Source organism: Paramormyrops kingsleyae, chromosome 19 (genome assembly GCF_048594095.1).
Source record: "Paramormyrops kingsleyae isolate MSU_618 chromosome 19, PKINGS_0.4, whole genome shotgun sequence".
Lineage (NCBI taxonomy): Eukaryota > Metazoa > Chordata > Actinopteri > Osteoglossiformes > Mormyridae > Paramormyrops > Paramormyrops kingsleyae.
Genome location: NC_132815.1, coordinates 18,789,856 through 18,800,960, shown reverse-complemented (window position 1 = coordinate 18,800,960; position 11,105 = coordinate 18,789,856). Strand labels below are relative to the sequence as shown.

Genomic DNA, 11,105 nt, shown 5'->3' with positions numbered 1-11,105 from the left:
ATAATGTCGTAATTGTCTGAAGAAATTAAAGCCTCTAAGTCATTAATTTTGTTTCTAATACTCCTAGCATTCAAATACAGACCACTAATGGTAGGCCTTTTACAGTGTCTACTTTTAATATTTATTTGGGCTTTCCGTCTCTCCCCACATAAATTCATAACTGACCTCCCTGCCCCCCCAGTCCCTAGTTTAAACATTCCTCAACTATTCTGCACATACGCCTCCCCAATACACTGGTTCCCCTATGGTTCAGATGCAACCCGTCCGGCTTGAACAGGTCCCACCTGTTCCAGAAGGTCTTCCAGTGCCCCATAAACCTGAACCCCTCTTTCCTACACCACCATTTTAGCCACGCATTTAATCCCCTTATCTCAGCTAATTTTGCCTGACTTGCACGTGGCACGGGAAGTATTCCAGAGAATACCACCGTGGATGTTCTGCTTCTAAGCTTATCCGCGACTTCTATAAATTTATCTTGCAGAACAGCCCTTCTGCCCTTTCCTATGTCATTGGTGCCAACATGCACCACGACCACTGGATCCACCCCGGCTGGGGCCAAAAGCCTGTCCACTCGATCTGGAAGGTCCCCTACCTGGGCACCAGGCAGGCAAGACACCGTACGGGACCCTCTATCACGGGTGCACACATAACTATCTACACCTCTTATAATTGAATCCCCTACTACCACAACCTCCCTCCTACTGGGGTTAGGTGGCTCCTTGGTGCCCAAGGGCCCACCTGCCTCCCCAGTCTCTTCCGGCTCTAAAGCTGGAAGCACCTGAAAGCGGTTAGAAACCGTTACTTCAGGTGATGCCGCCTCTGTGAACTGTGTACGCCCTTTTCTACGTCTACGACCTACGTTCACCCAGCTCTCTCGACCTACCTGTTCATCATTCTCCCCCCTCCCCGCTTGTGACGTACACATAGTCTCCCTAGAAGGCGTATTAACTCTCTCCTTTAACTCATTGCTATGCTGGATGAGAGCCAGTCGCTCCTCTAGGTCACGAACCTGGACCATGAGTGAGTCAACTAACCCACATCGCTCGCAGACGAAGTCCGACTGGACGCAAGCATCCAGAAGGGCAAACATCTTGCAAACACAACACTGAGTTGGCCCCATAATTACCTAACTCACTATGTCCCCGTCCTTTACTCCCAGCCCAGTATATTAATAGAGATTATTTAAACTTTTAGTTGATCTAATTAACGTATAGTTAAAACAAAGTGCCGAGTACACTAAAGCACTGAATTAACACTTGCGTTAAATCGGTACTTTATTATAAATTATCCGGCAGCGTCAGCGATAACAACCTTTAAATTTTACTTTTAAAATAACCAAATTTACAATTACTTACCCGAGATTAACTTCCTGCTGAACCACGTTTAGCTTAAACTAAAGCGAAGTTGCTCTAGGGAGGCCAAAAAACCACAAAAACCCTCTCAAAGCAGGCTACTGCCGGAGCGGGAAAAAAAGTGGAAAATGTCCTCCCGGCCCCGACCGGCGACCGAGCAAAGCTCCGGAGCAACTGACCTTTTACAGTTAATGTTACCGATGTTCGATAATATTACCCGCGGGTGTTTGATGCGAAGGACGCAAACAGAAACGCCGCTCGCGCCCGCAGCTGTCGGTAACACTCACAAGGACAGACAAGTACACACGTAAAAATAAGAGTAAAAAATGAAAACAACAACAACCACCCACGTAACCGTGCTGGCACACAAACGCTCAAATATACCTTTACAGATAATTCAAATCAAATCAACCGCTTCAACAGGCACACAACACAACACAAGTGCACACAGCGACTACACCACTTCCGATCAGTACAGCAATCCCAGCAGCCTCTACAGCAATCCCAGCAGCCTCTACCAATTCTACGTCTACCAAACAGCGTAACTAAGCTCCATAATATTGTCAATTACCCATAATACCATCATATTGCCTAGCCCTAGACCCCATTGCTGCACAGTGAAGGATTTTTTTAAGGTTATCTTCAATGCATTTTCTCCAGGGCAGATTTTCCCCAGGTCCAGAAAATAAAAATATAAAAAGATTTTGTTTCAACCAACCAGTTGGGTATAAATGTCACAGTCGAGACATTGGTTGTATGAAACAAAACCTTGGTCTGGATTTTTACATTCTGGACCTGAACTATTCACCTCTGCCCCAGGGTTACCTGATCATTTCAGAAACCAGTACATTGTTTTTTCATCTGGCTGAACACTAAGATCCATTACTAATGATGGAGATGCGGATTGAATCTTAAGATTTAAATTTCAGTAAAAACCCCTGCATTAGTAAATTATATAAATAAAGGAACAATTAATCCAAATAAGCTGGCACACATCGTCTCGTACTGTGAGTACAAGGGTTGTGAAGACTGATCTGGGAAATGATCAAGATTTACACTGTCGTTATTACACATATTATTTCATTATAAACCTAAAATTAGCTACATCAAAAGCGCATATATGCCACTGTTTGAGATCGTTCATTTCCAAAACAAATTAAGGTCGCGCAAAAGCGGAAGGTAAGACCAACACCTACTCCTGACCACAAGAAGAAACTAAGCAAGGATTAATCGCTCATAATGTATATGCGGCCACAGTGAAACTAAACCGATATACTATTAGTTTCCTACAGAAGGAGTGATCGTATTAAAACAGTATTTCCAGCCAAACATTCTAATCCAAAATATTTTTTACACAACGTGAAAATCAGCTCGTCCACGACTTCGCATCGCCTAAACATATTTACCACCTAAAACGGTGGATAAACCTCTCATCCCTGTTTACCTTTAACCTGATACCACGTGATGCACATTATGTATTTTATTGTGAAACTGAAAATATAACTACTTGTGTCATTTAACAGATAGCACTGCATTTTTATTATAATGGATTACTTTAATAATAAAACAGGCCGTTTTATTTGTTTGTTTTAAGAAATAATGTTACCAGCCGCGAGTTCATAGTTCAGATGAGGATGGCGAAGATGGCGGCGGCCGTGGCGGAGCATGGCCAGGACGCCTTTAGGAAGTTATTTAAGTTTTACAAACGCCGAGTGCCGCCTCCTGATTTCAGCGACGTGATAGACTTCGCAAAAGGTCTGAGAAATGAAAAGGTAATTGCGTTTTATATAACATGAGATTCGGCTCTTCGTCAGGCTACATTAATTTCACACCACATAATTTTATAAGTAATGGCACGTACCGTAGTGACACACGAGCGTATTGCATTTGTTACTTCTGATAATTGCAGCAGTGGCTGTAGTGTTTAAGAGAAACATGTAACCATAGAATATGAGATTGCTCTGTTCAGACAGGGAATTTAAGTACATGTTATTTACGTGTCCCGCTCTAAAATAATTCAAATTTCTATATAAAATTCAAATTTGTTCTTGGAAATCATTAAAACCGAAACAAATAACCTTAGTAAATTCATGTGAAGCATACCATTAGTAAATATGTCTCGACTGGCATTTATCCATCCATCAATATATCCCAACCTCTTATACAGTACAGACCATTGACAGCCAGGACGCATGTGACGTGAGACTGGCATTTATTAAACATGAGATGAGTAAAAAAAATCTGTATATTAAAATCATGGGAGCAAATCTGCAAATTGTTGAGAAAGCATTAAAGTGTGTGTCTACCTTGTTTATGGTGTGTGAGCATGCATACTGTGAGAAGCTGGACTTTTGTGTCTCCTGCCTTGTGCCCTATGCTTATAGCCTCCAGGCTAGCATGCAGATATTTCTTTCTTCTTACAATGCTTGGAATTCCTGAAGAAAAACTGCCTGGCTGTAGATGTACTGGGTGCAATGTTTCAGATATCTTTGGTTGCCCATTTAAAATAGAGGTGTCAGCCTACACAGTGCAGTGCAGAGTTGGAATTGTATGTCTAGAGAAGCCAATATTTGTATAGTTTCTATTTGCATTTTTGGCCATATTCACCATTTAGATAAGATAAAATTTAGACCAAATTGGAAATACAGTGCAGCTCTGCAGCGATGGGCATATCTACAATTAGGTCCTCTTTGTATTTTTGGAAAGATTTTCTTAAAAGCCGAATTCATCATTGCATCTCATCCACTTTGATACATTTAAATATACACATTATGCATTTAAGGTTATTTTTCCAGAAAAATACTAAGACATAGTGCTTCAGAGTTATTTTTTTTCCAGCTTTAGTGTTTCATTTTTTAATTACATAATTATTTGGATACATAGTTACTTTAGCTGTTTTGTAAATGTAAATTAGGTTCTAATTAAAGGTTTTTGAATTATACTAATTGTTTTTAAAATGTTATGCCTTTCCCAAGAACCCTAAGCTTTTTACCATGATAACCATTTCCAGCAATTATGGATTAACTGAGGTGAAAAGGTTTTGCTGTGTTTATCTTTTCTGTTAATTAGCATGATTACATTTTGTACTATGGGACTTGTAATTTAGTAAAATTAGTTTATTGTAATTCATCTGTAATTCTGTAGAACATCAGTGACATGGAAGCATAAAATCCCAGCTTGTCTAATTTGTCGATGCTGTCACATGGTGTTGTGCACGCCGCATCCAGTTTTAATGAAACTTTGGGCCATGTGTCCAATTTGCATATGATAATGCATTTTACAGGTATTAAGTGGCATCATCAATTATGAATCATTATCTGTGTCGTTTTTATGAGCGAAAAGGTTTCAAGATTTATGTGTTGATGAAAGTAGATGTTGTTCCATTAATCATTGTTATCAGTGATTTATTAGGTAAGCTGACAGTTTTATCAGAGGCCACATGCATGGATAGCAATCAGATCATTACGGTGTTTCACACTGTCGTATGTTTCGTAATGTGTGAGCAGGAACTGGACAAAGGCTGCTGTGATTGGTTCACTCAGGGATGATTGACAGCCTGTTTGCATACTTCAGGTATTTGCTGCTAAACTGAACTTGGCAGCCATCAGTGAGAGGGATGCTCGGGGGGCGGGACTTCACCCCATCAAAGACTGGAAAGCCTATGGTCTTGAGGGATATCCAGGTAGGTCATGCAATGAAATGGAGCTGCCTTGTTTTTTTCTTTACGTCCCCAACCAAAAGGAATGATCTACAGCAGCGTTCCCCAATCCGGTCCTTGGGGGCCCACAGACAGTCCATGTTTTTAAATGTGCACTGTCTGGCAGGGAGCTCGGAGGGAGCAAAAACGTGGACCGACTGTGGGTCCCCGAGGACCAAACACTGGTCTACAGAGCAACAGGTAGTACAAGAGGTGGTCAAGGGGTGAATGGTGTGCAAGTTATCAGATTAGAATGGCGTGTCGGTGATTGAAAGTTCAATGTTTTCAAATCCCAGGGTGGGCAGAGTGATTCCATCATTGGGACCCTGAGCAAAGTCCCTACTCACCAATTGCTCTGGGGATTGTCTGACCCGGCTTTTTTTCTCAAAAATACTTTGCATAAAGGGTTGGCTAAACAAATAATTTCTGATTTGTAAGACTTACTGAGGGTGGGACAGTGAGAAGAACCATGTGACCAGGGTGTTGTGCTCTGGGTTGTGCATCAATGTTTTCTCTGTCCTTTCTTTTAAATGACCCCCATACAGCTAATTGGACTGGAACCTTCCGAGACTAGTGTCCAAGACCAGTCTTAGATGACGGTCTTGCCCTGCCGGCGTGCTGCGCACCTGCAGCCTCCCTGACACTATCCTTCCTCGTACAGGTTTCATCTTCATCTCAAACCCATTCCTTCTTGGCTCGCAGCAGCACTGGGTGACACAGAGTCTCAAGGTGTACCCGCAGAAGCCCAACGTCTGCAATCTGGATATACACATGGCCCCGGCGGAGACCGAGAACATCTGGGAGAGGAGTGCTGAGCGCATCCGGTGGGCCGCCTCCTTCCTGCCCCCACACACCTCGCAATTGGGTATCCAGGGGTGTGGCCATGGTTTGACAGGGGTGTGGCTATAGGTCAACATGGGCATGGGTGTGACTATTGGTGAATGGGGTGTGGCTATCTGTAGGCAGGGGTGTGGCCATGTTCCCCAAAGGCCCACCCCAGGATGGCACCTTGGTAACGCAACTATGTGTAACAGTCCGCCGCTTGTCTGGAATGCACGGGTGCCGTAGTGGTACCTGAGATGATTGGGTGTGAATTTCAGGGTTGACTTGTGATGCAGAGCTGTCCTCGATCAGTGCTGACACTTTAAACAGGCGGTGCTAGAGAAATTAAGCTGTGGATTGGCTTCCATCTGCAGAGAGACATAATGAGCTGGCACAATGAGGTCAGAAGGCAATAGACGATGTCAGGAAACATTAAAAATTTCTGCAGGCGAGCGGGTAACTCCTGCATCCTGAAAGGAATCAGTCTGCGTTTACTACACGTTATTTGTTGAGTGCCGAGGTTAGCAAGTTTATTAGGTTAACAGCCTGGGTCCCCAGTGTGCCACACCTATCGGCTATGTGACCACATATGTAAGGTTCCCTGACTGCCCTGTCTTATACCGAGCGCTTAGGAGGACAAGGTTTCTCTTGTGTCCTCAACTTTACCTTTTAACGCCCCCCAGGAATAAGAGTGGCAGCAAATCGGAGGCCAAGACGCTACTGGAGAAGCTGAGATGGGTGACTCTGGGATACCACTACAACTGGGACACGAAGGTAGACCGTCCTACTCCGATCATTTCAGCAGGTCGTAGAATGTATAATGGGCTTTGGACGGGGGGGGGTTTGCCTTCACCTGTCTCACTAGACTTGCCCACACATGTAGTATCTATCAGGAAATCAGTCTGAGCGGGGGGGGGGGGGGGGGCGTCATTTACGATAATTATCACACTCGCACTTATTTGTTTCATAGTTTAGACCACTTACAGTGAGTCACCCTGCTAGGTTCTATAGACATTAGGGATGAAATGGTTGCCAGTTTCACAGTAAACCACAGAAAAATTCCCGAAGGTTATTATTGCCGTTTCATGTTTTATTTATCATTAAAATTGTGGTTGATTACCACACTGGCGTTAAATACTGTCCAGCATCGACCAAAGTTAGCAACGGTCTCCTAGGCGCCAGGGCAGCGCGGAACTTGGGTTTGTTTGGTGTCAGACACGGGCGGGAAGGCAGTGCCGGTATTTTTTAACGTTAATGTGCATTTGATATGGTTTTCATATATTTACATAACGTGTTGGCTGTGTTATTAATTTAATGTTCATGCAAACAAAACGTACGTAGTGCTACTAATTTTATTTGTGTTTTCAATATAAAACGTGATGAAATATCTTCATACATTTTAACAACACAATGATAATACTGATAACCATGATAATTTCACGGTCACTCATGATAAAAATTTTCCTACCGTTCCATCTCTAGTGGGCTTCTAATCAGACATAGGAAACTTGATATGAATATTAAACTTAAAGTTAAAATCCATAGTTCTGAGGTGGCAGAACATATTTGTAGGAGCATTAGGATCATCATATGACTTCCAGATTCATGTCGGTATGTTTTATACGTGACGTGCAGAGCATGTGAGCAGCTCTGTGTGTTTGGGGCGCTTTGAGCTCGCAGCCTCTCTCTGGGCAGCTCCTCTTTAATTGCTCAGGCAATGACACCTGTCTCTTTCATATGCTAATTGCATCAAAGTGTTTAGTCTCCTGCCGCATTAAATCGGCCCGGAGCTCCACGCCGGATTCATTAGGATCTGGTCCCCGGCTGACATTTCCTGGCGGCTGACAGCGGCCGGGGGGTGGGGGGGGGCGGGCGTTTGGCAGAGGGCGGATGGCGGGGCCCCATTAGCCGGGGGGGTGATGGAGAGGGGATGCGGGGGGGTTCTCTGTGTTAATCTGTGGCCCTGAAGTCCCGGTGACGTTGCCGGTCAGATGATGTATTTCCCAAGTCGCCCCCAGCCTGCTATTACGTAATTAGCTGCTAAGCAGATGGCGTGTACGGCTCTGATGCACGGCTCCATCACGCCAGCAGGTGCTTTTAGCGCAGCTTACGGTTGTTTACGTTTATGGCGACGTCTGTAAAAGCGCTTCGCTGTGGATCCTCGCACCTCTGACGGCTCTTTATGAGGCTTCATCTCGGGTCCCCAGCTGGATCCGTACCTGCTAAGCTCTCGACTTCCAGGGCCCACTGATGCACCCATGTGGTAGCATGCATAATGTTCTCTAAATGTTGATCTAACGTTACCAGGCCAAATTGCTGGTATATGAGCCTCATTGTATTCCCTTTCAGGTCTGGCAGGTATCGTCTGCAGCCAATACAGACTTTATCACATGATGAATGGTTTTGGCAATATAAAAATAAGGGTAAATGAACTTCAGGTGGGCGGCCATAATTCAAGCAGAGGGGCCAACCTTTAGCCAATGATTTATTTGGAATTTATGAGTGACAGGGGAGGGAGCGCTCCAGGGACCAATTAGCTTTCTGCTGGGGCCAGTGTCCCTGTGGGCCCACCCCTATACACACCCCTGTAAGTGAACTCCCAGTAATGTATCCATGTAAATGATCACCTTTTTGTATATATTACTTGTGTTTTTCTAAACCTTGCCCGTCAGTTTCCTTACACCGTTCTGGATACACAAGGTGCTGCAGTACCTAGGGCTGTCAGCATGCTGGTTCTTAACCTCCTCCCCCTGTCCTTCAGACCTACTCCGCCGATCGCCACACCGCCTTCCCGGCAGACCTCGCTCGGCTGTCCGGGCACGTAGCCGCGGCCTGCGGCTTCCCAGGCTTCCGGGCCGAGGCGGGGATTCTGAACTACTACCACACAGACTCGTCGCTTGGCATCCACGTGGATGAGTCAGAGCTGGACCACAGCTGGCCCCTGCTGTCGTTCAGGTGAGCTGGGGCCGGCCGCTCCGGGACACCTGCAAGGAGGTATAAGACCAATACAGGTGTGCTTTGACCTTTGACCTTGTGGTAAAGCCATTTAGGGGACACAAAGTGATTTAGGCAGGCATGTTTTCATGATAATATGGCTGCTTGTTTAACGATTTGAATGCCTTTGCTAACTCTTTGGCTGGGGAGTCCGAATTATAGGGAATGCGCCCCCCCCTAATATTGGCAGACTCACCTTTTCCTGATAAAGTATATAGTTTATTTTTCTTGATGTATGCAAATAATTAAATCCTCCTGCAATGACAATGCTATGTCAGAGAATTTCTGCTTGTGATTAAGTTAAGTGTCAAACAGGCTTCCTTCCTGCTCACGTATCTTCCTCAGGTGATTGCCTTTACTGACATGCAGTCTTCGGGTGACCGCCTTCGCTAACGTGTGATCCTGGCGTGACCCTCTGTTTGCTTGCTTTGGCAGCTTTGGACAGTCCGCCGTGTTCCTGCTGGGCGGAGCTAAGAGGGAGGACGCCCCCACAGCCATGTTCATGCATAGCGGCGATGTCATGGTGATGTCCGGCGCCAGCCGGCTGCTTTACCACGCTGTACCCCGTATCGTTTCCCCGCCTGCTGGATTCCCCGCTCCCCTCGGCCCGCCTGAGGAGGACACTCCGGAGGACTCGCTGGTTAGCAAGGTGCCGGAGGAGGACTGGGAGGTGTGCACACGCTACATAGAGGCCTCTCGCGTCAACGCGACTGTCAGGCAGGTCCTGGCTCCAGGGCAGCTCTTCTCAGCCGCAGCCAATTCACGGCCTGCGGTGGCCCTGTCTGGAGAATCGTACCACCAAGAGGAGACGACCGGGGATGAGAACCCAAAGCCCAAAAGGAGGCGGAGCAGCTCGGCTGACTCGTGACGGAAGGCGACGCTTTGGACCTTTTTTACCCAGAACCTCGTAATGACAGGAGTCACAGCCAGTCAGCATGGTCACCGTGGCGCCCTTGACGTAATTTATTTTCAGAAACAATATTTAAAAACAACTATTTTGCTCTATTGTGGTTCTGTTTTTAACGAAATGCAAGCATGACTCATTGGTTCAGTCCATTTTACCGGCAAAGATTGCATTATGTTAATATAATGTTAATCAAAATCCCACCACAATAAAGGTTTCTTTGAGGTTTAACGAGACCTGGATAACTTCATATTCCACTTTATTAAGCTATAAACTATTTCTGGTGCATAGTATAATCTGTTTAATATGAGCAATGGGCTGTTGTTTCATGTTATACACAATGACTTGGGTCATATAATGTCTGCGCGTAGTTTCCAGCAAATTGTCTTGGTGGGTTCCTGATGTTGATTGTATACGAGCTGACATCCAACTGGACATCGTTCTGTGGGTCACACCTGTGAGTTCTTAGCGTCTGTCCCTCCACCTGAGGCACACATACTCCCTGGAGATGGGACTGCATTGTTTCCTGATATTACGTGACGTGTGTGATAACATGACAATGTAACATACGACTTAGAAGTGACCAGAGGCAGAGCGTTCATCTCTGGTGTGCTCATTAACGCGGCCACCCAGTGGTTATTTAAGGGCTCTGGTTACTTATGTGGCAAATTACACACAAGAATGCTGCTTTTCTCAGAATAATTTGCTAGCTGGTGAAGTGGCAGTTTATAGAGCTTTTAACGTACATGTGTTGAGTTCTGGGTAAGCGGCCCTTGTTCTCTTCTCCTGAATGACGCTGGAAATCGCCTGCTCCTCTGAAGCTGTTTGTCAGCGCTAATCAGTAGCTCGATGTGGTGTCATGCGTTTATATATTTACTGTTTTGGAACGAGCTTGCCCATTTATTGGTTAGGCACCAACTCTAGGAACAGTGTCCAGTTATTGTTGAGCGTAATGAGTTTGGGCTCGTTGGGAAGAAGCATTGGTATGAAATGTCTATCGTGTGTTATTTTTGTGGGTGTGGATGGGGCCCATGATGGACTGTAATCTGGTCCAGACTGTACCTGCTGCCTTTTGCCATATACTCCTGCTATAGGCTCCAGGTTGCCAGGGAGACCTTGTACTAGATAATCGGATGGATGGATGGATGCATGGATGAATGGATGGATTTAAACACGTTCTTAAACTCACCAACATTCAGCTGACTGGCAGCGTGTTCAATTTAATCTTAACTTAATCTGTTTTCATAGCTAAACAGAGGCCATCATCCAGCTGTTTTGGAAGCAGGTTTTTGGATGCATAGTGAAAAATCTAACAGCCATGCCAATTGGGGTCATC

The 11,105-nt window shown here is 45.2% G+C and overlaps 1 protein-coding gene across 1 annotated transcript; it reads left to right on the top strand.

The window, feature by feature from the left end:
- Positions 1–2,908: 2,908 nt before the first annotated feature.
- Positions 2,909–10,005, top strand: alkbh1 (alkB homolog 1, histone H2A dioxygenase). Its single transcript, XM_023825360.2, has 6 exons — positions 2,909–3,124; positions 4,926–5,034; positions 5,711–5,873; positions 6,555–6,645; positions 8,633–8,826; positions 9,301–10,005. Exons 1-6 carry the CDS (start codon positions 2,981–2,983, stop codon positions 9,731–9,733), a joined length of 1,134 nt encoding a protein of 377 aa, XP_023681128.2. The 5' UTR covers positions 2,909–2,980; the 3' UTR covers positions 9,734–10,005.
- The last annotated feature ends 1,100 nt before the right edge of the window (positions 10,006–11,105 follow it).

Coding starts and splice junctions, on each gene's coding strand:
- alkbh1 (XM_023825360.2), top strand. CDS start 2,981: ATGAGGATGGCGAAGATGGCGGCGGCCGTGGCGGAGCATGGCCAGGAC. Junction 6,646..8,632: donor ACTACAACTGGGACACGAAG/GTAGACCGTCCT, acceptor CCTGTCCTTCAG/ACCTACTCCGCCGATCGCCA. Junction 8,827..9,300: donor TGGCCCCTGCTGTCGTTCAG/GTGAGCTGGGGC, acceptor TTGCTTTGGCAG/CTTTGGACAGTCCGCCGTGT.